This window comes from Tetrahymena thermophila, assembly GCF_000189635.1.
Source record: "Tetrahymena thermophila SB210 genomic scaffold scf_8254550, whole genome shotgun sequence".
NCBI lineage: Eukaryota > Ciliophora > Oligohymenophorea > Hymenostomatida > Tetrahymenidae > Tetrahymena > Tetrahymena thermophila.
Genome location: NW_002476321.1, coordinates 27,463 through 54,148, shown reverse-complemented (window position 1 = coordinate 54,148; position 26,686 = coordinate 27,463). Strand labels below are relative to the sequence as shown.

The window sequence follows — 26,686 nt, the reverse complement described above, 5'->3', positions numbered from 1 at the left end:
AGAATCTATATTATCTTAATTTCAAAATTTACTATTTTTATTTATTTATATTATTGCATTAGTTAGGCTATTATCATCTGTTTTACAAACTAAATTAAATTTAGTATTTAATCTAGTCTTTTTTTATAAATTATTAAATTCTTTATTTTATCAAAATACCTATCTCATTTAGAATATTATTTAAATTCATTTTAATAAAATGAATAAAAATAAGGTAAAATTTTTCTATTTTTATCTTTTTAAAAGGATCATATTATATCATTTTTATTCAAAGTTTTATCTTCAATTTAAAGAATACATTCAATAAAAAATTTATTTTATTTATGAAAGCACTTTTGCATAATAGAGTGAGTTAATTCAATTTAATTTTAATGGAATAAAAATATTTTTTTATTTTGAATAATTTTATTAATTAGACATATTTTAATTAAATAGCTTTTAAAAGTATGAAATATAATTTTTATATTTACAAAGAGGAATCTTGCTTGTGTTTAATATTTAAACAACTAATTAACAATCTTATTTGGCAATAATTTCAAAATCAAACAATAAATAAATATAAGATGGAAGAAAAAATAGAAGATTTAGAATAGCTTGCTATTTTAGGTTATAAAGATTTTTATAATAAAACAAATAAGAGGAGAATAATTTTTTATCTTTCATATTTTAGGGTGTAAAGTTTAAGTTAAGATTGAGAATTTTGAATTATTTATAGGAGAGATTTATCATTACAATCATCAAGCTGGAATTTTAATACTCAGTAAATAACGTTTTGTTATCATTATGGATAAATTAGAATAAAGTTAACTTACAAAAAAGCTAATTATTTATTATTTTCTTTCGATATTTCAAATAGAGGAGCAGAATCATAAGACAAATAAATTTAACTATAGATTGATCAATGTAAATCATATTGAAGAATTATCAATATTTGGTAGGAAAAGAGATATCTAAGTAAGCAAATTTTAAAAACACAACCTGATTTACAACAAAAAAATAATTTTAATTTATGATAAATAGGACATTATAGAGAATATTATTGAAACTAGAAAATTAGATGTTGATCAAGTCTTAAAAAGGGAAGAGTAAGTTTATGAGTAATTGCAGCAAAAACCAAACATAAGTGAATAAGAGTGGAAAATAAAATTCTTCAATATTATATAAAAAACTTACTCAACTGCCTAAATATAAAATGATGATATTTACATATCAGACATATAAGTAACAATAAAGCCTCCATATTCAGCTAGTAAGAATACTTTTAATTAACCAAGAAATAATTTTAATTAATTAATTAATAAATAAATAACCAGATGATGTTAGTGGAGATAATCCAAAAGCTGTAGAAAGAGTCCAGAAAATTGTAAAAAAATTGTATTTAATTTAATTTAAAATAATAGCATAATTTCTGTAAAATAAATAGGTCCAAAGAGCTCAAGAAAAGTATAACTAAAAATGAGAAATAAATTTAAGGAACATTAAATTTATTTTGCAATTAATATGTATTTAAAATAATATTTGCTTGAAAAGAGTATAATTTTAAATTCAAAATTAATCATGATTAAATTATTATTATTTTTGTAATGTTAAAGTGATAGAGCTATGAAATGAAATTAGGAATCAATTATAATCTGATAAGATCTTAAATTTCTATTTATAAGCAACTAATTTTAATTTAAAGTAGTTATAGTGTTTATATATTTATTGTAGACAACATATAAATTAAAATCAGTTATTGCATAATAAATAAAAGATAAAATGATAAATAAAATTTTTAAATTTGTAAAAATAAGATTCATTTTTATTGATTTATTTTGAAGGTTTCCACTTATTTGAATGAAGAGAGTAGATAAATATTGTTTAATTTAATATTAAAATAAAGCAAATATAATTGATAATTAGGTTTAAAAGATATTTTTGATTAAAAAATATATATTTATAATATCTTTCCTTTACCTATATTGAAATTGATGGTAGATTCAATCTATCGATCAATCTAATTTATTTATTTAATTTTTTGTATTTATTTTTTACTTTGTTTGCAGAAAAATAAATATCTTAAATTTAAAAATTTTTAAAAAATAATTAATTAAGTATTTGTAAATAATTCATAAAATAAATCAAATATTATTTGGCATATTAAAAATAATAAGATAGAATCTTAATAATTGATTAACTTTTCAAATTAAAAACAAGTGATAAAAAAATATTAATAATTTTAGTAAGTAAGTAAATAAATAAAATGGCTGACTATCCTCAATTAACTACTACTGATAACTCTCAAAACCCTCGTAAAATCCCTCAAGCTATTTTCATCGTAAGCAAATAATATATATTCAATAGTATCATTTTTATTAATTCTTCAAGCAAGACTTTCAGGTTTAACAATTTCTAAGCGCTTAAATTTATTAATAATAGGAAAATGTTGAATAATTATGTTCCAAATATTAAGTTGAAAAAGTTATGGAAGCCCTCCAAGAAACTTACAAGTAATTCTAATATGGCAAAAAGCAAAATGTTATTAAATACATCTTTTATATAAATAGCAAGTTCAAAATGATGGAAATGTAAATCCTCAAGCAAAAGGAAAGTATGTAATAAAAGATTCCTGAAATCGAAAAGGCTTTAGAAATTGTTTCAACTCTTGAAAAAAGAGGTAAACTTTTTTATAATTTGGCTCAATAAATAACTCTTTTTTTAAAATTTTTAGAAGATGATATGACTGTTGATTTCCTTTTGACTGATACCATTTGGACAAAAGCTGAAGTCAAGAAAGAAGTTTAAAAGGTAGCTTTATGGTTAGGAGCTAACGTTATGGTTGAATTCTCTTATCAAGAAGCTAAGGAACTCCTTAAGAAAAATCTTGAAAATGCAACTGGAAATTATAATACTTTCGTAAAATTAAATTCATTTTATTTCAAAGATTTTGATAACATGCAATAAATTAATAACTTTAACTCTAAATCAACTAATTTTTATTAAATTAGGATGAAGACTGGAACTTCTTAAAAGATTAAATCACTACTTGCGAAGTTAATATAGCAAGAATCTATAACTTCAATGTTAAAAAATAATAAGAAACTGCTTCTAAGAAAAAGGTTTGAAAATCAAAAAGAAAGAAGATAATTATTTACTATGTATCTACATACCTACCTAGCTAAGAGATAAATTTCAAAAATTAAGCAATTATATAGGCAGACATTTAAATTTATTTATAAGTTAGCTTAATATAAGCTTTAATTAATATTAATTTAATAGTTAATTTAGTCAATATTAGTTTATATGTTGCATATCATGTATATTCATAATCCTAATATTGTCAATTGTATTCCATCCAATTAAATATGATCAAACCTGATTAATGTATTTATATTTTTTGTTTATTTATTGTCCATTCAGATAGATACATAAATAAAAGTATGCATTCTGCAGTAAAATATGAAATTGTTTTAAAGCCATTTACAATAACCAATAAAAAAAACTTAGATCCACATTAAATAATTAAAATCATTTTGTAGCTGTTTCAATAAAATAGCTTTTTATAAAAAGTCTTGTTGATTTGAAAGGGTGAGGTATATCTTATAATTCTTTAGATAGTTATTAGTACTTATACTCTTGTGTGTCTAATTCTTTTTCAGAGCTATTAGAATGAATTTAAAATAATAAAATAAACTTTTACATTTTTAATTTTTTTTTTATTTACATTCCTTCTCTTATATCTTTAAACTCTTCTAAATTTTGAAATAGATGTTGAAGGACAGGTTTAATAACTTTATTTGCATAATCTTCCAAATTTGGGTTTTATCCAATTTCATATTTACTAGGAGTATACTCTATCTATTTATTATTAAAAGGTTTTTGTAAATAAACGAACTTAATTCTTGATAAATTATATATTGGTTATTGATTTCTTTGCTTACTTATATCTTAACTTTCTTTTGTCTTGCTATTCTTCCTATTCTAATGATATAATCACCAAATTCATAGGTGCTTCCTTCTATTGTTTGTAATCCTAAAGGGCTCTTTAATAATTAAGATAGATGAAACAGTGTATACAAATGTAAAAAGATTTTACGCTTTTTATAGATTTATTGAACACAAGCATATCTTTAAATTCCTATGTTGTTCTAAGGTACTAAAATTTTTCTATTATTTGTTTCTTTTTTTAAAAATTTAATTTTGCTTTCAGTTGATCCAAAATAAAGTATATATAATTTACTCCATCTTCTTGCTTAGAATTAATTTCTTGCTTGCTATTGATTTCTATGATGATGTTTGAGTCATTATTTTCTTTAATAACTTTCAAATTATCTATTTTATTCTATTCTTTTGATCTGTTTTACTTTTCGACAAGGAATTTTTCAATTTGCAAAGACCAGCTTTCTTTTTTAATTAAGAAAATATTCTCAAAAACTTTTTCTACTTATTCATATTTGATTTCCTGGTTATCACTCTAGCTCATTAGCTTACTATCTTAGGTACTTTAAGACTAATCATCTTTTAAATTACCCTACTGTTTTGCTTTCTTGTTTTCAATTGTTTTTATCCATATAAATCCTCTTTCAGTAAAGGCCATCATTTTTTAGACTATCTGATTCTAACTAAAATTTTTCTAAAATGAAGCGCAAAAATTAAGATTAATAACAAACTTGTGAGTTAAAAGATATATCAAATTTTGATTAATTTATTTAGATTAAATTTTGCTATCTAAAATCTATTAAAATAGTAGCTAGGTAGGTACATACTTACATAATAAATATAAATGATAAATCATATTTGAAAGAGGTTATTTACAAATATATAAATTTTAAGATAAAAAAAAACAAATATTTCTGCAAGATAAAATTATATTTTAAATTTGAAAAATAAATAAATAAATTAAATTATTTTAATCAGTTTTTATCAAAAACGCTCTTTATTGTAAATTTTTGATTATCTTTTTATAAATTACTACTTTATTATTGTTCTTCTTCTTCATTCTCAGATAAGCTGTCCTGCTCTGACACAGAAACTGATTCATCTGAGCTTGTTTAGCTTTTATCTTATTATTATAATAACCAGCTTGATTATTATTTTGGTTCTAATTCTAAAGGTATATCAGTTTATTCTTAATTAGATATATTTTGAATATTATTGTTAACGAGAATATGAGCGTATCTTCTATAAATATCATCAATTTTAATGCCATTATCATAGCAAGCCAAAATGAGTTATCTTTAAAAATAATAATAAAAAAAAACATTAAAAATCTGAAAAATAATAAATAAAATAGAATGAATACCTTCTATGATCTTCTGAATATGCAAAGTTTGTTATAAGCTTGAAATGCTTATATATAAATACATTTTTTTCTTCTTCTGTGCTGAATTTTTCATCATTCAATTTAGGGATAGATTTTAGTCCAATAGATACTATTTATCTGCAAATAGCTCTCTTTTTCACCTAAGGTTTGCTTGCACTAGAAAAAATTACTTGAAGTTGTTTGCAGTTGTACTTATCAAGATTCAATTCTACAAATGGAAGAACAATTTCATAGAAGTAATGATTATATTTTCTGTTAATTTTAAAATAAGGTTAAAATATTATTCTTATTATTGATATATTGCTTCTTACTTTATGTTATTTAACGATCTTTTTAAATATCTCTTTTTAGATTCATGGAACTAACTTAATAGCTCGTTGCATAGCATAGAATGGGCATAACTATATGTTGCCACATCTTTAGGAGTAGCTTAGTCAAGCTTATTTGAAAAATTAGCTTCTAGTACCTCAAATAATTCAGGTTTTACTACTTTCATTTTACAGTAAGCTAAGAGAATCATAGTAGCATTTTTTGGATCTAACTCATCTTTAAAAGTATAAAATATGAATATATCACAACAATATTTAATAAAAAATAAATTCATTAATCAATAAAGTTAATTTATAGGAAATTCAATAGCTTTTTATATTTATTTTACCTACTTTATCATATTTGTGCTATTTAATTCGGTAATTTTCAATTATTTCAGAATTTTCTTTCTTTTTTACTTCTAAATAAGATTTTTACTCTTCGAATTCTTTTTAAAACTGTTAAATAGCTTTTTAATCAGTTGAAATTTCTAAAACTTCAAATCCATCTTCTTGCTCATCGATATTATCTTCGTCCTCAAAATCTTTATCTAATTTTTCAGAAGCTTCATTTTCTTCTTTATGATTTTTTTATTATTCGTTTACTAAACTTTCTTATTCATTACCTTCAATTGGTTTGTTTAGTTTTATTATACTGTTAAATAATTCCATCTCTTCATGAGAGTAGGTATTTGACTATTATGCATACTTATCTAAAATAGAAGATCCTGTATCTTCAAAAGCATCAGAATTTTCTTCAACAATACTAGCCTTAATTCTTCTCAAGAGCTATTTCTCAATGTATTCTAACAAAATGCTGTTAATATAGTTCATGTTACTGCAACTTACAAGTAAGTTTGATAAATTTCTATATGTTAAATGCTTTCCTAAGTCCATATATCTACCTGATAAAGCATCTAAAACTTCAAGATTTTTTCTATAAAATTTCTCATAACTTGTGAAGACAATGTTAATGCACTAAATAATAAAAATAGAAAAAACTTAATTTAATCTAAATTAAAAAATAATTTTAAAAAGATATTTCAAATTCTACTGAGAGATATTATTTATTGTAAATAAATAAATTTCTCAAATTTTTACGTTAATTGGAAACTTTTGTGAATTTCTGTAAATTTAAGCTTCAAGGTATATAGTTAAATCTTCATTCATATATTTTAGCTTTCCTAAACTCCAAAAAATATTTGCTAAATCTTCAGGATCAATTGTACTTTTCTATTATATTACATAAATAAGAATTATGAATACCTTAAAAATGATGCTTTAATTCCTTCCATAATCAATAATAAATAATTTAATATACTGAGAATTCAATGTTTAAGTTTAGAATTAATAAAAATAAATTGAAAAATATTACAATAGCCATTAAATTTGTTGCTGCATATTTAAGATATCTATCGTTTTTTATGTTTGAGTGAGCCATAGACCAGAGTATAAATGAAGTCTATTTTGTACTAAATTACCATTTATTTTCTACAATTAAATTAGAAATACTTTCTACAATATGAGGAGTGCATAATTTTAACTTAACTAAGTTTGACAAATAATTTGATGCAGTGAATCCTTTCATATTTTATAAATTAGTTTCCAATTAATTACATATTTCTTTAATTTATGGTCCATACTTATCTAAGAGATTGCTATAATCTTTACTTTCTTGTAACTTAATCGCTTAATGGAGACAAGTTGAGTAATTTATAATATTCATCTAATCTTTAAAATGCTCATATACTTCAAATAATCTATCATGATTTTTTGAATTCAAAATATAATTTTAAGCTATATTGTTTTCAGCAGAAAACTCATTCTTTTCTTCGATATAATTCTCTCTAGCTTCCTTCTATTTCTCAATAACAATTTTATCTGCCAATTTTTCTTTCTAAATCTTTATTTTTCCTTAAGTAGCTCTAGCAAACCTATAAATCTATTTTTAAGTGCCAATTGCTTTAAGCAGATTACCTATTTTAAATTGGAGTGAACTAAACATTTTCTAGTTTCTACTTATTTAATTCTTAAAATTTGATCTATATTTATTAATTTTAGGATACAATTAAAATTTAATCTAATATTTTAAAACTTTGTGATTTGCATAGACCCTATCAAAGAATGATTATAAATAAATAGCCTTTAAAATTACCTTTGGAATGTTCTACGTAAAATCTGAATTCTACGAGGACTAAGATATTTTTATTATTTAAATTCAATTAAACTATTATATTATTTTAAAATATTTAAATTTCTCTTAATTGAATCATAAAAATTAAAATAAATCTAATAGCAAAGTTTAATTTTTAAATTTTGCAAACTTTTTATCAAAGTAAAAAAAATTGGTTATCAAATAAACTATGCACTGTTTACAATTTTTATAAGATCTACAATAAAATAATTAAATTGATCTAAATCTAATAATGAATACCTTTTATGATGAAAAATTATCACATAAAAATTATGTTTTGCTTTGCTCTGTTAATTCTAATACTTTTTTGATAGGGAGATAGCAATTTTTATTATAATTGATTATTAGAAATAAACAAACACATTTAAATAATTTATATAAACTAAAAAAAAAATATATTTAAACTTATAAATTTGCTTTGTGCCATAGGCAAAAATTGGATTAAAAATAATATAATAATAATAATTGCTTTGTAAATTCTAATACTTTTTTGATAGGGAGATAGCACTTTTATTAATTGATTATTAAAAATAATTAAATAATTTATTTTAACTAAAAAAATATGTTTAAACTCATAAATTTGCTTTGTGAGTGCCATTTGGCAAAAATTGGATTAAAAAATAATATTATAATAATAATTGCTTTGTAAATTAAATTGTAAAAAAGACTCATCAAATATTAAATTCGATAAATATTTGAAATAATAAAATACTTGAAAGCTAAAATTCAATTTGGTTGCTTATAAAATTATAAAATAATATCGAAAAAAGTATTACTTAAAGGTTATTTATTTTTTAGGTTTTATAAAATTCAAAGATATTTGATAGCATAAATATTGTTTCGATATTAAGCAAGTTAGTTATCAAATACAATAACTAACAAATAAATCATACTAAATATTTCTAAATAAACAATACTCAAAATTAGATTATTAAAAAGGTTAATGAAGATAGCTTTTTAAATAAATTATCAAAATATTAAATGGGTATTCCTCATTGCGTTCATATTCTTCATAAGACAGACAAAAGGGTTTTTAGATTATACATAAGATAACCTCTCAAACTGTTCGATTGAGTATAATGATGAAGAAAGATAACAAAAATTTAAATTGCACATAATCGATTAATATGCATTTATAATATTATCTCCTATTTCAATTATTTCTAATCTAATTATTATCATATTGTTCCTCAAATATAAAGAGAGTCGCAAGCAGCCAAGCGATATCATATTTTTTATTAGCATTTCAGATTTAATCCTATCGATACACTGGTTTAGTTCTGCTATTTATGCGATATCCAAAAGTTAGGTACCTGATAATGATGATATTTTTTGCTAAATTAATTCCTTTTTCAGTATTACATCAGGATCAATTGAATATTTGTATAACCTCTTTTTCTGTATTTTTTTGATAACTCGCATTAGGAATACTATTAAAGGTTTTAGGATTAAGAAGTCTTTTATTCATTTTTTTACTATAGTTGGCTCTATTGGGTTTTATCTCTTGTAAAAATTCTAAGGCAGAGCATAGTTGAATTTATACGGAGTTTGTTCCTATAAAGTAGATAGTACTAGTTGGATTATTGGAGTATCTATATTTGTTGTTTATCTATTTATAAGCTGGTTGACAATATACTATTTCAAGAAATATGTTCCTAATATCACTGCCTTTGTAAAGCATCGTACAGAGTTTCTCTAATTCTATTATTTCAACGTATTGTTCATAAGTATAAGTTGGTCTATATTAGTAGCTTCAAACATTATTGTAGGAATTAATTGTACTTATGAGCTGTCTCCTTTTTTAAATATCTTTATAACAGTTGGTAATATCATAAAGCTAGTTACTCCTATAGTTCTTTCTATTGTTAGATACTTTGATCCCACTCTCTAAGGCTGCATCCAAAATCATAAGCTAGCCAGATAAAGTACTTCTAGCGAGCTGATAAACCTTTCTTTCAATAAACCAATTTTAAACGCATAAGTAGGATTAGATTGGAACTAATCAACTAGCAAAGACAGTTTATCATCAAGGCATGTAATAGATTTATTTTAAATCATTCATTTTCCATAAAAAGCTAAATTTAATCATACATTTTTAAATTACAAATATTTTTCTTTTACCTAACTTTCTATCTTAATTTACTTGCTTACATTAGATTTTTTTGAGAATGAAAATATTTTTCTCTCTTTAATTATTGAAATAAATTAATTAATTAAAGTAAAAAAGTATACAAACAAAAATTTCTGATCGTATTTTGTTTTACCTCAAACTCAATCTCAAAAAAAAAAAAACTAAAATTATCAAATACAATAATTAGAAAATAAATAGTAATATCTTAATTTTAATATTTTGCTTAAAAAAAGAGAAGAGTGTCCAATTGGAGTCATGTAATTTCAGCTAATTTAAAGATCTTGAGAATTTAAAGCATAATATTAGGTCTTTTTATGTAAGACGAACTCATATCTTAATAAGCTCCTTAAAAAGACTAAATATAAAATTTAAGTTTTGTATATGACTAATAAATTTTAAAAACCTTACCAGAGGTCTATCTTAAAAAACTTCATATGAAATATGAAACACATAAAATGAGAATCAAGTTTTTTTTTCCATTAGAATTTAAATAGCTAAGAGAAAAAGACTCTAAATTTATTAACATTAAAAAAGATTTTGATCTTATAGAAAACTTTAAGTCTCTTTAAAATATGGCTGAAACTGGAGATGGAGGTAAAAGTGGCGAACTTCTCTTTTTTAATCATGATAAAACCTTACTTATGAAGACTATTTCACGTTAAGATGTTTAATCTTTCTAAAAGTTTGGAAAGTAATACTTTTAGTATGTTATGAATGAAAATCCTGATACATTTATTATTAAAATTTATGGTATGTACTCTTTTACAAGAGCAGATACGAGAGACTTAAAGACATATGTTATTTTTATGAGAAATATTGCTAATGTCCCATCTTAGAATATTTTAAGAAGATATGACCTCAAGGGATCTAGATTTGATAGAGAAGTTCTAACTAAATATAAAATACAAGCTGAAGATTTACCAAATTATTCAAATATAGAAGAATTTTAGAATTAGCTAGATATGATAAAAGAATTTAATGTGATCAAAGACGCTAATTTAAACAATTTAAATTCTTGTGAATCAAGAAACTCTGATTTTGATATTAAAAATGTAGTCTGCTAAAACTAAATCAAATAACAAGATAATACAAATCAAAATGAAACTTTAAATGATAACTAAAATATTAGAAACATAAACAAATTTGGAAAAATTTAAGGAATAGATTTTTAACGATAATAAACTATCTAAAACTGGATAGAACTCTATAACTAACCAATATTTAAAAGAGAACTTTCATGTAACATGTAAAAGTCCATTAATTAAAACATTAACATCTCAAAAATAACAATGAAAGATTTAGATTTTTTAAAACTAGAAAAACAAATTTATGTTGACGAGAATTACATTAAATTTATTAAGTAAAGCTTAGAAAAGGATTGTTTGTTTTTCAAGGAAAATGGGATAATTGACTACTCTTTACTTGTATTCAAAGTGGCTAGCTAAGTCAGTCATAATTAGGAAAGTAGTACAGAAAAAGAAAATCTAATCTTTTAGTCTAAAAGAGAAAAATACATTGATTATCATATAGGTATTATAGATTATTTACAGGAATGGAACATAGATAAAATGCTAGAATAAAAAGCTAAGTAGGCTATTCATGCAAATTTAAATTTAAATGTTTCATCTTAAAATCCAGAAACATATTAATCAAGATTTAAATAGAATATAATTGATTCACTTTTTTGATTAACTGAATATTAAATAAATTTTCTCTCAAAAATATTTATTAACTAAAAATAAATAAATAACTCTAATATAAAACTAATTCAAATTAACTCTATCAAAAATAAATTACTATACAAATATATATATTTTACAATAAAGTGTTCATAAATTTATCAAATAAATTAGTTTAATTTTTACAATTTTAATCAAATCTAGTTTTTAATTAATCTTTTTATAATAGATTATTTCCTAGAAAAATTGTTTTTAAATAGCATTAATTAAACATCTTTAGCATACTAAGATAAAAAATAATATTATAGATTCACTTTTTTGATATTCTTATTTTATTTTTGAATTATTCATAATAATTTCTAATAAATATTAAAATAATTCAATAATTAAATATTTTTTCAATAAAAATAAACTAATTACAAAGAAAAAAATATTTTATGTTACTATTTTGAATATTTTAAGCTTGATTAAAAACTATAAAAAAATGATTTATTCAAATTCATCAACCAATACAAATAATAGATATTTTAAATTATTTTATTTGCTAGAAAGTTGAATCTGATATTTTCCTTTAATCAATAACAAAATATAAAAATATTTAATTTGTTATTTAAAAACTTATTATTAATAACCTCATTTATAAAAATAAGTTTTTGTTTAGTTTGATTATTATTATGATTAATTAGCTTTTATTTTATAATTTAATTGAAAAACTTGATCTATTTTTATTTTTTAGAAAAGAAAAATAGGTTATGTTAAATACTTTATCTTTAATAAAAAATTTTAAAAACGTAAATTTTTTAAATTAGTAAAATCTAGATTAATTTTATAATTTATGTAAATATCTGACAAGGAATGATTCAACTTAACATTAATTGTATATTTATGATATAAAATAAAGGACTTCTTTCCACCAAAAAATATATAATTTACCAAATTTTTAAAGTATTGAAAATTTATTAAATTTTTGCAAATAAAAAGAAGTAGAGCTTTTATAAATGAAATTCTTTACAAAAAGTAATACAGCAGACAGTCAAAGTTCAAATAATAGTTTAAATGGGTTTTACAATAAATCCTAAACTACAAAAGGTAGTTCTGGCTTGAGTTTGTTTACAAACAATGCTTTAAAAAATACATAAACAGATATTGATGAAGAAAATAATGGTTTACTAAGTAGGGCATTTAGGAAGTTCAAAGACAATTTTAAAAATACTGTATCAAGCTCATAAAATAATTTAAAGGGTTTGACAAATAAGATGCAAGAAGTCTAAGAAGCAGCTGAAAACTGGAAGAATTTCTCAATATTATTTGGCTTTGGTGCATTTTTTATTTTAGTATCATTAGCATTCTTGCCCGTTTTTGTTTTAGTCCCTGCTAAATTTGCAAGTCTCTTTACTCTAGGAAGTGTTTGTATTCTTTTAAGTATAGCAGTTATGAAAGGTTTTAAGGAATTCGTAAAGATCCTTATTTAAAAAGAAAAAATATAGTATTCAATTGCATATATTATTACGATTTTTGGCACTTTGTACTTCTCGATCATTTAGAAATCTTATTTATTGGCAATTATCTTTTCAGTGGCTCAGGTAAATATACTAACTAACAAAGCAGTTTATTTATTCATTAAAGCAATTAATAAAATGAGTTTATAAAACATTTTTAACTGAAATATTTCTTTTTATTTAGTTTTGAATAAGTTCTTTATTTCTTTTTTTAATATTAGATGTTTTCTTTAGGATTTTTCGTTGCTTCAAGCTTTCCAGGAGGAGCAAATGGCATGAAATTTGTGACCAAAAAGCTATTTGGCTTTTTAAAAGGAATATGTTGCATGTGTTTTAAGCCAAAGGAAAGTTCTTTTTTACCAATATGAGAATTTCTATAAAATATCTTTAATTTATATCAAATTAGTTAAATTCTTTATTCTTATAAATATATAATGACTTACAAAATAAATTCTCAATTTATTTATCTAAAATTATACTCTTTATTTCCATAAAGTAAAAAGCATTCTTTGAATAAATTTAAAAATAAGCTATTATATAATTTATCATGTTTATCTATTTTAGGAATAAAAGTTTGCATTTTTGTTCTTTTCAAAACACTTACTTAATAAATAATATTCAAATTACGACAATTATTTTTTTTAAAAATTGTAAGTGAGTTATTATTTATGAAACTAAAAATTTACTTAATATTTTAATATTTATTAAACTACAAATAATAAATTTTATACTCAATTAATTTATTTGAAAGTTTCTAATTCAGCATTTTTTTATACTTTTTTAATTAAATAAAAGCATAAAAACTAAAAAAACAAAAAATATAAAATAATTAATTTGAATTAATTAATATAGATTAAACCAAATATTATTTTAATAAAAATTTATGAATTACTTAATAATTTTTAAAGAAAGGTGTTTATGTTTCTTTTAGATATGAGTAAATTTTTGCTCAAATTGATATATTTAAATATAATATCATTCTTCAATTTAAAATTTTTATTGATAAAAAAAAATATACGGTATTTTTAATTCAATTTTTTCAAATTTTAAAACATAACATTTTTGTTTACGTTAAATTATCTAGAGTTAATTTATAGAAGATATATTTATTTTAATCTTTTTTTATTTTAGTTTATTTTCATTTATTTTAGATTATTTTCACAATTTAATCCACACTTCGTTCAAAAACTTAATGAGGCTGTTCTTATAGGAATATCAGTTCATTATTTTTTAAACTTACATTACTTGTTTATATTTCCAATGATATACAAACTTTAATTTAATTTCAAATTATTTATTTCATTCAAATAAAAATTTGATGATAGTTAAAAAATAATTTTTTAAATAATTTCATTTTATTAAACTATTCATAGTAATATTTATCTTTTAAGTGAACTATTTGATTAAAAATTAATTCCAAATTTATAGATTTTGGTAATTAAATTTTTTAATTATAAGGTGGTAAATTCTTAAAAGCTTAAATATTAATTTAAAAAGAGCTACCCCTTTTTTTGTTATTGCTTATACAAACAAGAATATTTAATGTTATGAAAAATATATTAAAGTATATTTTTTATTTTAAAGATTTTATTTTAATAATATTTAAAAAAGAAATTTATTTAAAACGAAATTAAATTTCTTTAAAAAATAACAAATTAATTTATAAAATAATTAAAAGAATGAATATAACTGGTATTAATTATTAGTTAAGAAAATTTAATACATATAAGAATAATATTATTATTCTATTAAAAAATGTAATTAAAATTGTTTATTTTTTAGAAAAAGAGGTAGGTTTTTAGATAAAATGCTTGTTCAATTTTAAATGTCTGCCTTAAATCTCAGCATGTCAATAATTACATCTCTCCTAAAAAGTGTTTTTAAATTATAAAGATAATCTTTTTTATTGATTAAGTTAATAATTTAGATTAACTATCTTCTTTAAAACATTAAATTTTGTAACGATGGAGAGGTGCACATTTATTTAAGTCTAATTAAAAACTATTTTTCTCTTATAATGCTAAAGAATCTCATAAAGTTTTAAGAATCTAAAAAGCCTTTTATTTTTATTTCAAAATTTACAATGTTACTTAACATTTACAACATCTCTTAGGCAACAGCTAAGCAGTTATATTCTCTGTTTGAAATATTTGAAGGCTAGGATATGAATATTCTAAGGTGGACAAGATTTCTAAGTGTAGCTATTAGTTTTAGAGAATTAAAATCATCAGCATTAAATTAGTGTGAAACACTGGTTATACTAAAAGAAAAAGTTTTAATATATGGATTGATTTCTGAAATATTTAAAGAACTTAGAGATTCAATAGAATTGATTAGTCGCAAAGAGTTTATTCTTTTATAACATATTAAATATAATTATTAGGAGAAATCAAGTCTAGATGATTCATAATTTTGAAATTCTAAGTTAAGCTCGTTTAAGTTTTGTAGATGTAGAAGTTATTAATTTAATAAGCACTAGGGTAGAGGCAAATATTAGTTAGGTTGCACATTAGTCTGAAAAGTGAAGGAAGTTAATTTAGGGCACTCTACAATTGTGCTAAGTAGAGAGTAGTCCATTTCATATACTTCTTCATATTGAACAAAAGCTAGCGTTAAATTGAAACTTTTCAAATGGTTTTAGTTTTTTTAAACTAAAACTTAAATATTTTGCATTAACTTTATAAAATAATTTTCTTAACCTTTTGTTGCACTTAGTATTTTCAATGATAGTTAAATATTTTCAAGCTAGAATCTTGAATTCAAAGCTAGGTGCTTAGTAAAATACTCAATTTTTGTAAGATAATCGCAACTATGCTGAAATGAGAATACTTTGATTGGAAGGTTTTGAATTTGGTTCAAAATAAAATCTACATTTTATAGAATTGGTAAATTTGGATTAAAGTCTATCCTAAAATAAAATTGGTGTATCTTTTTGAAGCTTTTAAGTAGCTTGATGATCTGTGGACTAATAAGCATTAATTAACTAAGTTCATTTGTAAAGGATAAGTTAATGTTGAAGTATAAAATTTCTATTTGCTCTAGATTTTCATAGGTGGGAAGACAGCTTTAAACTTATTCTAAAGCAAATATATTTCCGTCTTAGATCATATTAATGGAAGTTCCATCCAGTTTGATTTGAAGGGATTTGTTATTTGGATTTAAATACATTATTTATTTCTTTTGAAGATGTTTAAATTTACTTAAAACCTTATTTTTTGTTACTTGTTAGATTAATTATCAAAATCAATTAGTGTATTTTTGATGCACTAATAGCTAATCAAAAAGCTTTATAAAGGGGCAATAAAGGAGAATTTGTAAAATATTACATAATCATTAAATTAATACGGATTTATCTGAATTTCTTCTAAAAATAGTGACAGATATTTGGGGAAAGGTTTTTTTATATTAAATAACAAATGCAATTGACCCCTTTAATTATTCTATTTTTCAAATCTGTTAAAAATTATTTTATTTTTTTTGTTAAGAGTTCAATTTAAGTTGTTAATAAGCTTGTTAAGTTTCAATATTTAAATTTACATCTTTCTTGTTATTTTTTTAAATTATTTAAATAGGTTTTGAATTAACAAAAGTCTACAAAATCATTTAATTAGTTATTGAATTAATTAGAATTAATTTTATAATTTTTAAAAAATTAAATTTTGCATTTAGAAATTTTCAATCCTTTTTTGTAGATTGATTTTTTAAATCAAAATATTTTTAAAATTTAAGTTATAATTTAATGCTTCAAATATCATTAATAATTAAATAGAAAAAAAGTAATATATAATTAAAAATGTGATTAGTTAGGAGTATGTTCAGTTAACTTCGGAGACTTAAAATGAAAATTAATAATTTATTTGAGAATGTATCTTGAAAATTCATGGCTTGATTGGTCAAAATTTGAACAAAAATATTTAATTATTTATTAATAGAAATAATAAATTTATCTTAACACTTATAAATAAATAATTAGGCTTGTAAATTAATTAAAGAGAATGATTGAAAATACATATACATATATATATTTATTTAAACTCAAGTATTAGATTGAATAAAAGGAAATTGATTGAAAATAAATTAATAAGAATTGATAAGGAAGGAGAGCATGCAAATAAACATTTACAATAAATTTAGTTAATACAAGAAAACAATACTTACTTACAATAAGAAAATATAAAAATAACTAGCTATTTAAAATTTGGGGAGTGAATAACAAAAAAATAATATAAAAAAAAGTAGATAGATTATTTAATATAGTAAATTGAGACTGATTGTGATAAGATTAAAACAAATAGAAGATCGTATTCACCAAGCAATCTCAAATTTCAATACATTTTTGATACATTTTTTATACTTCTTACTTATCCAAATAAAACAAAATTAACAAAATAACTTCTCGCTGCAGCCTCTTAAGCTAGCCACTACACTAAAGTTAATTACCTTAGCACGTTAGTGTTTTTTAGGTTTTAAAAAAGCTTCATAAGTTAAGAGAAATTTGTAGGGAATATTTAAAGAACTTAGTAAAAAAAACAAATAAGAAAAAAGATACCAGTATGAAACCGAATGAAAAGAAAAGAAAGAAAAATACATATGAAATTATCAACAAACTTACCTTAAGTTTCAAAGATTAAACAACTGAGGAAAATTTTTGTAGTTAGAAAACTTCCAACAAGCTGCGGATTGCTTTAATAGATTAAATATGGATGTCTCTTGTTTATAGTTTATAAGCAGTTGTTTTGCTTGTTCACAAAAAAAATTAGTTTGCAATAATATACTTTTGCGCTACTGTCTACTTAAATGTTATCAGTTTTATAGGAAGAAAGTTTACAAAATATTTACAAGCATCCATTTTAGTACACCTAATTACTCAAATGATAGTTTTTACAGAGTTAATTATTCCTTATATGAAGGACTTGGATCCAACTTCAGTGAATATGGCCATGATAGTTGTTTATGTAAGACATTCGTATTTCCTCTCAATTATGGATAGTTGGGGTTTTAGATTCTTTTCCTTACTACTATGGATGTATTATCCAATCCGAAATATAAATTTATCTGATTATGAGTATTAAATAGGCTTTGTTTTATTCTTTTTACAAATGTTATTCATCTACTATTATGATAATAAATCAGAAAGAATTTGGTTTTTAAATCAATCCTCCATCAAGGAAGATCTCTAATTCTGGAAAACACTCTTTAAGAAGAATTTGCAAAGTGTTGTATTTGTGATTAGCATATAAAAATTTAATGAGGTAAAAGTTGAATTTTGTAACGATTAAGGATTAAAAGACTTTCGTGCTAAAAGTAAAAGTGATTTCGAACTAAAGATCTTGAATGATTTTCATATTAATCTGTTTGAAAATCGTTAATATTAGCTATTTAAAGATTTCCTTTATTCCAAGTACAACAGACAGCAAAGTCTGAGTCCTTCCCCAAAAACAGATACAGGAAACTAAAGGATTATCAGTAATTAAGTAAAATCTAATAATTTAATAAGTAACTTGCAGAATGAAATACTAGAAGGGATTGAAAATAAAAAAAACAATTCAAATATAGCTGTTGAATTATAACAAGAATTTAGACTAGATGAGCACATTTATATGAACAGCTTTTACATAGACCCCAAAACATCTAACAAATTATATTACGATGTGAAGCTTGTGAACTGTCAATGGAAAAATTAATTTGCAATTATGGCATTTTTGACAAATGTTCCTTAAAATAATCTCGTCAATCGCTTACAAAAAATTAATCAGTAATTACTTTTTTTTAATTATTAATATCTTTAATTAAAGTAAGAATTAATATTTTCCACTATTTTTTTTTTGTTTAATTTTGAGTTTCACTCTACCATAAATATCTAAGTTGCAAATAATTACTACTAAAATAGAAAATTTCATACATAAATAAGTAGCATCCACCACTATAGTATTTTTGAATTTGAAAATAAATTACATTCAAACAACATAAATATAATTGCAAAATTTAATAGTGGATAATAATCAACAAATATTTTATTCACTCTTAATTCACATATGATTTTATTTTCCCTTTGAAAAACAGTTAAATAAAAAATATAATTCCTATTTCATTTGTTTATTTATGATTGAATTTTAACAAAAAAATTAAGGAAATATAGAAATTTACAATTAAGAAAAAGTGAAAGTAAAAATTAAAAATCAATTTTGAAAAAGAGTTGACAAATTTAATTATAGTTCTATCTGCAGATCCTGTTAAAAAGAATATGAATAAATTTATTAAAAGTAAAGTGTCGTCACACTTAGAACACTTTTCAAATGAATTTTTCAATTTTGCTTACATCAAAAAAATTCGATCTAAAAAATTTTTAATGCTTTTCTCAAATACTTAAATTTTCAATCCAGTAAAAGAAGAACAAATAATTCAAGCAAACAACAAATTTTTTTTTCTACTTTTCTTAAACTTAGTGGTATTATAAAACCAAAAATTTAAGCTTTTTATAAAAATAAGAAGTAATTATTATTATAATTAAATATTGAAAGTAATTATTTAGTTATTGAGAAAGAAGCTAGTGTTGTATAATTTAAAGTACCAGGCAGCTTACAGCTTAATCCTTATAAAAATAAAGATTATGAATTTACGAATAATAAAATTTTACCCAAAATTTATAGAAATTTCAAAATTAATTAATGAATTAATGAATTAAGCTTTAGTTATTGAAATATTAATTTAGTGTTTGTTTTTACAAAATATTTAATTACACTTTTTAAAAAAGATATAAAGATGAGTTATTGGCTACTGTATCTCACGATCTAAAAACACCTCTCAATGCAATGATTTAAGTAGTCTAGACTGCAATGAGTTAATGCAATAATGAGGTCTACAATAATTATTTTGATATCATTGATAAAAATAGTAAGCTACTTCTTAACATCATAAATGATATCTTAGATTATAGCCAAATTATGAAGGGAAAATTAAGATTAACCCACTAAATATTCAGTATAAAATAAGTAATTCAAGAGGTTCATGACTTACTTAAGTATTAATTCTAAGACAAAGGAATAGATTTTTTAATTGATATTGAATAGGATATCTAAGTGTAAAATGATCAAAATCGATTAAAGTAGATACTAAATAATATTATAGGTAATGCTCTAAAATTCACTTTTAAAGGATATGTAAAAGTGTAGGTTATTTCTCTTCCAGAAAATCAATCAATATAAATAAGTGTAGAAGACAGTGGTACAGGTATTGAAGCTTCACTTCAGCCTAAACTATTTTAACTATACTCCACTTTCGATCACAATAAAGGAAGCAATAAGCACGGTGTAGGCTTAGGTCTCGCAATTTGTAAAAAACTTGTTCAATTAATGGGCCCTTAAGATTCTATATAATTGATTTCAGAAAAAGGGAAGGGAAGTAAATTTATCTTTGAAATCTACTAAAGCTTAGATATCCAAAAAGCGAATTAAAAAACTAAAAGCGCTTTACTAGAATCTAGAAGATCACTAGATAACAGTAGTTTAATATACTCACCTGAATATAAGAAACAAAATACTCTTCACCTATTTCACTAATCTGCTTCTATCATAAATAATAACAACAGTAATAATCAAGATTTAATCTAATCATTTCTTTTAAACCAATAGTAATAATTACCAATTCTTGCTTTATAATAATAATCTATTTCTAAATTAAATTCTGCAATTTAATAAAATTCATCTTATTCTAATATAAATTCTAATACCAATTTTACTTCCGTCAAGTCTCACAACATGATTGCACCAACAACCAACAATAGTTAGTTTACAAATATATTTGGTATAAGTGCTCCAAGTCTCACAGGTTACTTCCCAATGTCTCATCGCCAAAATATTCTTAATGGCATAATTGAGAATAATGAAGAGGGTAATAATATTGAGTCAGATTCATGTCTTCCTATTAATAAAAAAATTAATTAAGAGGATACAAATAACAATTCAGGCCAATAACAGGCTACTAATTCTAATCTTAGTCGTACCCCAGTCCATAATCGTTTAGCGCAAGATAATATGAATGCAAAATTTAAAATTCTTACTTACAATGATATAGAAGACGAATAATCATAATCCCGAAGTATAGAAAATTAGTAGTAATAATAATAATAATAATAATAATAGCAACAACAAAAGATAAGATAATATTCACTGTCAAAAAGCTATGAAAGTGATAAACATACTTTATCAAAAAAAGAGATAAATTCTTAGATACTTAAGAGCAATGCTGGAATTGAATTTAATACTCCTAAGAAAAAAACAGAAAAGAAGATGAAGGACTAATATCTACCAAAAAGTTTGGCAAACATTGAAGAAAATGATGTTTCTCCTCATTTCCCGTCAACAAACTAAAATTCTTTAGTTGAAAGTTAGGATTTAATTGAGTTTAAAAGAGATGACGACTTCAATGATTTGAGAGGTCATACCTAAACCAATTACACTTTCATCGAATAAAAGAAATTTCATATATTAGAAAATTATTTAAAAAACAAACTTAAAAGAATACTAATTGTTGACGACACTCCCTTCAATATTCGAGCACTCAAAATAGTCTTAGATAATATCATCTCGTCTTCAAAAGTAGAAATTCTCCAAGCATTTAACGGATAGCAATCACTTGAGGTCCTAAATAATTGTCTAGAAGAAGAAAAATAAGTAGATTTAATATTTATGGATATAAATATGCCTGTGATGGATGGATATGAAGCAACTAAGAAAATAAGAGAAATAAAGGATTTTGATAATACTAAAATTATATTTGCTACAGCTTATTCTGAATATTCAGATCTCTGCAAATAAAATAAAACAGGAGGTGATGGATACCTTCAAAAACCAATCCACCGATAAGATGTCTTAAGAATTTTAAAAGATTTATCACTTCAGTCATTTAATTAAAACAATTAGGAAATTTGAGAAATAAATTTAGCATCTTTCATTAAAAATAATAAGAAAAATAAAAAATTGAATAATTAATTAATGGCTTACTTAAATGCTAAAAACAACAACAAAAAAATGATATCAAATAATTTTCTATTTTCTTTCTAAATAAAATAATTTATCTAATTTTTATTCATACTCTAATTTTTAAAACCAAACTCACTCACCGATATATCATCACCTAAAACATTTTTAATTAGTAAATGCTTTTTTAATGACTAAAATAAAAGTATAAGTAATTGATAAATATATCATCAATTAAAAATATTTCTATAGATTTAATGATTATAAGTCAACAATAAAGTAATTAAATAAATCAATACAACTAATATTCAATTTTCATTTATATAAAACTAATATCGATTTATTTATGAATCTAGTTATTCATAAATAAATTGATTGGTAGTCAGGTTTGAAACAATTTTTCATTTTTCTACTTTATTTAAATTTTTCAAATTGCAATACTTTAATTTTCAATATCTTTATGTTTTTATTTAAAACCTTATTAAAACTGTATTTTTTAATTCCTCTGATAAATTTAAATCTCTTAATCTATTATATATTATAAAAACAAAAATGTTATAATTAATTCATTATATTTATATTTTAGTATTTACTTTATGTATTTTTAGAAAATATATCTTGCTAATTAAAGCATATAAGAATTATTCAATTGTTTACCAAAAAAAATTAAATAAATTATTTTAATATTTTTTTTTTAATTTATAATTCTAGAAATGCATAAATGAAAAATTTTACAGACAATTATTATACATTTTTATTAAATTTATTTATGTTTAAATCTTTTAAATATTTGAAATTTTTATTTTTCAAATCTCATCTTCTTCTTCTTCTTCATTACCAATAAAGCTATAACAATCTTCTTCTTTGCTTCCTTCATTTTCATCAAATATATTGCATTCATTTATGTCTGAAAGTTGTTAATCTGTATCTTGATTTAATACATCAGAAATAGAATCAAAATTCATTTCTTTTGAAACTAAAACGAACTTAGGATTATTATTAATTTGATTTTATTTTTTAGACTACACTAATTTAATTAAATATAAGCATTTTTCTTTTTCTCTTTGTACTTTTTTCAAAAGATGGTCAGCCATAAAATAGTTATCAGTTATAATTTCCTCAACATGGTGTTATCCAATTTAAATTGATGCCAATGCCAGGAAATGATATATCAAATTATTTAGTTGAATATTATCTTCTTCCACCAATTTAGATACCAATTCAACTATTTCTGATATCATAGTATCCTAGATATAACCAATTATATATCTTAAAATATAAACAAGACTTTCAGTATACTTCTTTTGAGTTAGATTATCTATGAATTTGGAATAGAACATAGCAAAACCTTAATGTTGAATGATTTATATTAAAACTATCCTGTAAAGTTAGAAGTCGATAGAAGGAGATATGTTAATAACAATATCAAATAGCTTCAAAATTTAAGATGGCTTAAACAATGTATGAGTATGAAGGAGCAGTTTCAAAGTATTTCTTACAACATTCTTGTTTGATTTTTAAAGGAGAGTTGAAAAGATTTTCAAGTAATTTAACGAAAATTCGTTTTTATCTTTCCTAGAGTAGAATTAAATTTCATTCTAAATCAAACTTATCAAGCTATCTTCTTTCTTAATATTTTCTTGGCAAATCATGATCTCAATTTCATCACATTTTGATTTTTCCTTTTAAAATAATTTAATTTTTGAGTTAAAAAATTCTTTTGTAAATATTAAAAAATTAAATTTGAATTTGATTAAAAAATGCATTTTAATCAAAAATAATTTTAAGTAACAGTTTAGTAAACCAAATTTAATTCATATTAAAATAATAAATTTATATTTTTATTTAATTAGTCTAAATCTATTTCTGTAAGTTGAATCAACTTTTTTAATATTTTTAAATTTAGTAAAAAAATTTTGCTTCTATTAAATTAAAACACATTCATTTATTTTATTTTTAATTAAATTTTCTTAAAAAGATTTATTTTAAATAAACAAATAAATTTGAATTACCTTTTAATTAAGTTATTCCGAACTTGGAATATTTGATTGAATTGCCTTTTTGAATTATCTTAATTAACAGATTCTCAAGTCTCCAATGTACTAATTAACTTTATCACCAATTTGCTGATTTAATAAAAATAGAGTTAAAACTTTGAAAAAAATAATATTTTATTACTTGTTATGTTTAGATTAATATTTGAAGGGAAATAGATCTAATTTAAGGATTTTTCGAAATAGAAGCCTTTTCTCCGGTTAACTGTAAAATTTAATCAAATTAGCTGTTATTTTAAACATTATTTCTCATAATAAAATTAGAAAGAGTTTTAAGAGCATTAAGCTAAATTAAGGTATTTTCTTGCTCAAGAGAAGAAAGAATAGCTGAAAAGAGCTCAGTGTTAAATACTTTCAACTCATAAACCATCTAAAATAAAGCTAGCACTTAGTATTCGAGTACAGATTTAGAAATGCTTTGATTTTTGATTGCTAACATTAAAATTTCTTTTATAGATGATTAATACATTTTGATAAGCTTAGACTTATTGCTTTCATAAAGCATTAGAAAAATTTTAAGGATTTTAATTGATAAAGAAAGGCCATTAGTATTTTAGAATTAGAAGAACTATATAAATGTTGAAGAATCTATAGAAATTTCATTTAGCTTTATTGTGCCGTTTGTTAAGTTATTATATAAAGTTTTTATTAAGATAAACTTTTCTTTATAACTTTTTTTGGAGAATTAATTGTAATCTTAAAAGACAACTTTTTAAAGGAACTAAAGCTCGCTCTTGATTTTATCTAATTCTGCCATTCTCTTATTGTGCTAGATCAAATTTTGTTTTCCAGTTGGCTTTTCTTACTTTTTAGATAAAGATTCAATCACTTAAAGCTACTGTTCAACTTAGACCTTTAATTATGATTATTCGTTTGACATATTTTGAACTTCAAATATTTCAACATGAGTTTAAACAATTTATTTTGTTAAATCTGTATTGAGTTATTCTTTGGAAATTTTTGGTTATTATTTAGGTGAGTTTTAAATCTGTGTAGATTCTTAAGAGATTTTAGACTTTGAGTCATCGCTTTAACTTTAAATTTAATTTTAGCTTTGTTTGTCCTAATATTCAATTAATAATTTATGTTTTTTTACTAGCTCTGACACTATTTCAGTAGATGATTTATAATCCATCGTTTCTAATTTTGCAATTATAAATTCTTAGCCTATTTCTTTGATCAATTATGAGAGTAGATCAAGACAACTTCTCTTGAAATTCATATTTCTGGTACTAGAGAAGTTTTAAAGTAAACCAAGTATACAAGATTCAGCAAAATCTTCGAATCTTACCTTAATAGGACCATATTATTTTAAGGTCAACAGATATTAAGCAATATCAATAGCACTTAGAGCAAAGTAAACCTAATTTGAAAGTATTATTAAACCAATAGCTTGAAGTAAATCATATGGCACTAGCATGTAGAGTTATTTAAAAATTTCTAAGCATTGAGATCTAAATTTCACTTTAGCGGTGCTGTTGTAAATCATATATTTGACAAAAGCATCTACAGGAATTTCTGATTTTTAAAAATTAATATTAATAAATAATATCTAAATTTTTTTTTTTATTTTTTTATTTTTTTTTAAATTTAATGAAATAAATTTAAAATAATAAAATATTCAAAGAGGTAATAGTAAGTATATTTCTAAAAAATTAAAAAAATAATGCTAAAAAAATAGAAATAAAATAATTTATTTACTTTTGTATTAAAATTTTTTAAGAAAAAGGAGTATTAAGTCTAACATTTTCTAAACTAGTACAGGAGTAATTTCTTTAAAGTAAACTTCTGTGTATCTTTGCATGAGTTCTTCTATCTTAGCTGAAGCAGAAAGGGAAGACTGGCTTTAAATCATATCTTAAAAGTTCTCTAGATCTGTCTTCTTACACTCCAATTTTTCATTATTATTGCTTAAGATACTGTCTGATATGTTCATTTTTTAGAAAATTGTATCAATATTTCTTTCTTTTTATGTTTATTTTGTCTAATTTGTTTTTTAAAAAAGATTATATTTATAATGAAGAATTTTTAAATTTTTGAACAGAATAGGTAGTTCATTTTTTTGTAAAAACCTGATAAGAAATTTATAGAATATTTGAATATAGAAAAAAGGATTTTTAAGAACTTAATGAAAAGATTAGTACATTCATTATAATCCGAGTGAACAATTATAAAAATAAAATACTATTTACCAAATCGTATACACATTTAAAATATTTGAAAAACATTTTATTTTTTATTAGTGCAATATTGTTTTGATCTATTCATATTTCCTATTTTTTATGTTTATTCATATTTATTTTAAGCGCACTTTTAATATAGAAAAATAGATTAAATAATGTATTATTTTCTGAAAAGTATAAAGATTTTAACAGAATTACTTTTCAAAAAAAAGTAATAGTAAATTTTTTTTATAATACAAGAAAATTAATACTTTTTAGATCCCTTTTTCAAAAATGTTTATTAGCGAAGATCTTTCAAAGTTAGTTTTTAATAAATATGATACTAATTGGTCCAACAACGAGCGAGCTCAATACTTTA

General features: G+C 22.0%; 9 protein-coding genes across 9 annotated transcripts; 5 read left to right on the top strand and 4 right to left on the bottom strand. All coding sequences in view use genetic code 6, as the record gives it.

Moving 5' to 3' along the window:
* Window positions 1–432: 432 nt before the first annotated feature.
* Window positions 433–1,741, top strand: TTHERM_000922941 (anticodon-binding domain protein). The gene is made up of 7 exons (XM_012798902.1): window positions 433–606; window positions 671–760; window positions 857–954; window positions 1,021–1,249; window positions 1,314–1,363; window positions 1,424–1,531; window positions 1,593–1,741. The coding sequence occupies exons 1-6, from the start codon at window positions 447–449 to the stop codon at window positions 1,457–1,459; spliced, it is 663 nt and encodes a 220-aa protein (XP_012654356.1). The 5' UTR covers window positions 433–446; the 3' UTR covers window positions 1,460–1,531; window positions 1,593–1,741.
* Window positions 1,742–2,242: 501 nt separating this feature from the next.
* Window positions 2,243–3,104, top strand: TTHERM_00922940 (von hippel-lindau-binding protein; the record flags this gene model as incomplete). Its single annotated transcript, XM_001021174.3, has 5 exons — window positions 2,243–2,317; window positions 2,419–2,489; window positions 2,547–2,656; window positions 2,711–2,895; window positions 2,988–3,104. 5 exons carry the CDS (start codon window positions 2,243–2,245, stop codon window positions 3,102–3,104), a joined length of 558 nt encoding a protein of 185 aa, XP_001021174.3.
* Window positions 3,105–3,116: 12 nt separating this feature from the next.
* TTHERM_000922939 (hypothetical protein) lies at window positions 3,117–4,704 on the bottom strand. Its single transcript, XM_012798901.1, has 5 exons — window positions 4,220–4,704; window positions 4,076–4,159; window positions 3,921–4,022; window positions 3,704–3,837; window positions 3,117–3,640 (listed from the first exon to the last, which is right to left on the bottom strand). Exons 1-5 carry the CDS (start codon window positions 4,577–4,579, stop codon window positions 3,508–3,510), a joined length of 813 nt encoding a protein of 270 aa, XP_012654355.1. The 5' UTR covers window positions 4,580–4,704; the 3' UTR covers window positions 3,117–3,507.
* A 188-nt stretch (window positions 4,705–4,892) lies between these two features.
* TTHERM_00922930 (hypothetical protein) lies at window positions 4,893–7,615 on the bottom strand (the record flags this gene model as incomplete). Its single annotated transcript, XM_001021173.2, has 6 exons — window positions 4,893–5,214; window positions 5,282–5,554; window positions 5,614–5,848; window positions 5,961–6,588; window positions 6,712–6,843; window positions 6,986–7,615. The coding sequence occupies 6 exons, from the start codon at window positions 7,613–7,615 to the stop codon at window positions 4,893–4,895; spliced, it is 2,220 nt and encodes a 739-aa protein (XP_001021173.2).
* Window positions 7,616–8,366: 751 nt separating this feature from the next.
* TTHERM_00922920 (phosphatidylinositol 4-phosphate 5-kinase) lies at window positions 8,367–11,623 on the top strand (the record flags this gene model as incomplete). The annotated part of the gene is made up of 2 exons (XM_001021172.2): window positions 8,367–9,839; window positions 10,169–11,623. 2 exons carry the CDS (start codon window positions 8,367–8,369, stop codon window positions 11,621–11,623), a joined length of 2,928 nt encoding a protein of 975 aa, XP_001021172.2.
* Window positions 11,624–12,612: 989 nt separating this feature from the next.
* Window positions 12,613–13,481, top strand: TTHERM_000922911 (phosphatidylinositol 4-phosphate 5-kinase; the record flags this gene model as incomplete). The annotated part of the gene is made up of 2 exons (XM_012798900.1): window positions 12,613–13,197; window positions 13,335–13,481. The coding sequence occupies 2 exons, from the start codon at window positions 12,613–12,615 to the stop codon at window positions 13,479–13,481; spliced, it is 732 nt and encodes a 243-aa protein (XP_012654354.1).
* Window positions 13,482–14,928: 1,447 nt separating this feature from the next.
* Window positions 14,929–16,281, bottom strand: TTHERM_00922910 (hypothetical protein; the record flags this gene model as incomplete). Its single annotated transcript, XM_001021171.1, has 1 exon — window positions 14,929–16,281. One exon carries the CDS (start codon window positions 16,279–16,281, stop codon window positions 14,929–14,931), a length of 1,353 nt encoding a protein of 450 aa, XP_001021171.1.
* A 1,385-nt stretch (window positions 16,282–17,666) lies between these two features.
* TTHERM_00922900 (ATPase, histidine kinase-, DNA gyrase B) lies at window positions 17,667–22,043 on the top strand (the record flags this gene model as incomplete). The annotated part of the gene is made up of 2 exons (XM_001021170.2): window positions 17,667–18,868; window positions 19,868–22,043. The coding sequence occupies 2 exons, from the start codon at window positions 17,667–17,669 to the stop codon at window positions 22,041–22,043; spliced, it is 3,378 nt and encodes a 1,125-aa protein (XP_001021170.2).
* An 854-nt stretch (window positions 22,044–22,897) lies between these two features.
* Window positions 22,898–26,081, bottom strand: TTHERM_00922890 (hypothetical protein; the record flags this gene model as incomplete). The annotated part of the gene is made up of 4 exons (XM_001021169.3): window positions 22,898–23,773; window positions 24,104–24,217; window positions 24,270–25,663; window positions 25,847–26,081. The coding sequence occupies 4 exons, from the start codon at window positions 26,079–26,081 to the stop codon at window positions 22,898–22,900; spliced, it is 2,619 nt and encodes an 872-aa protein (XP_001021169.2).
* Window positions 26,082–26,686: the final 605 nt, after the last annotated feature.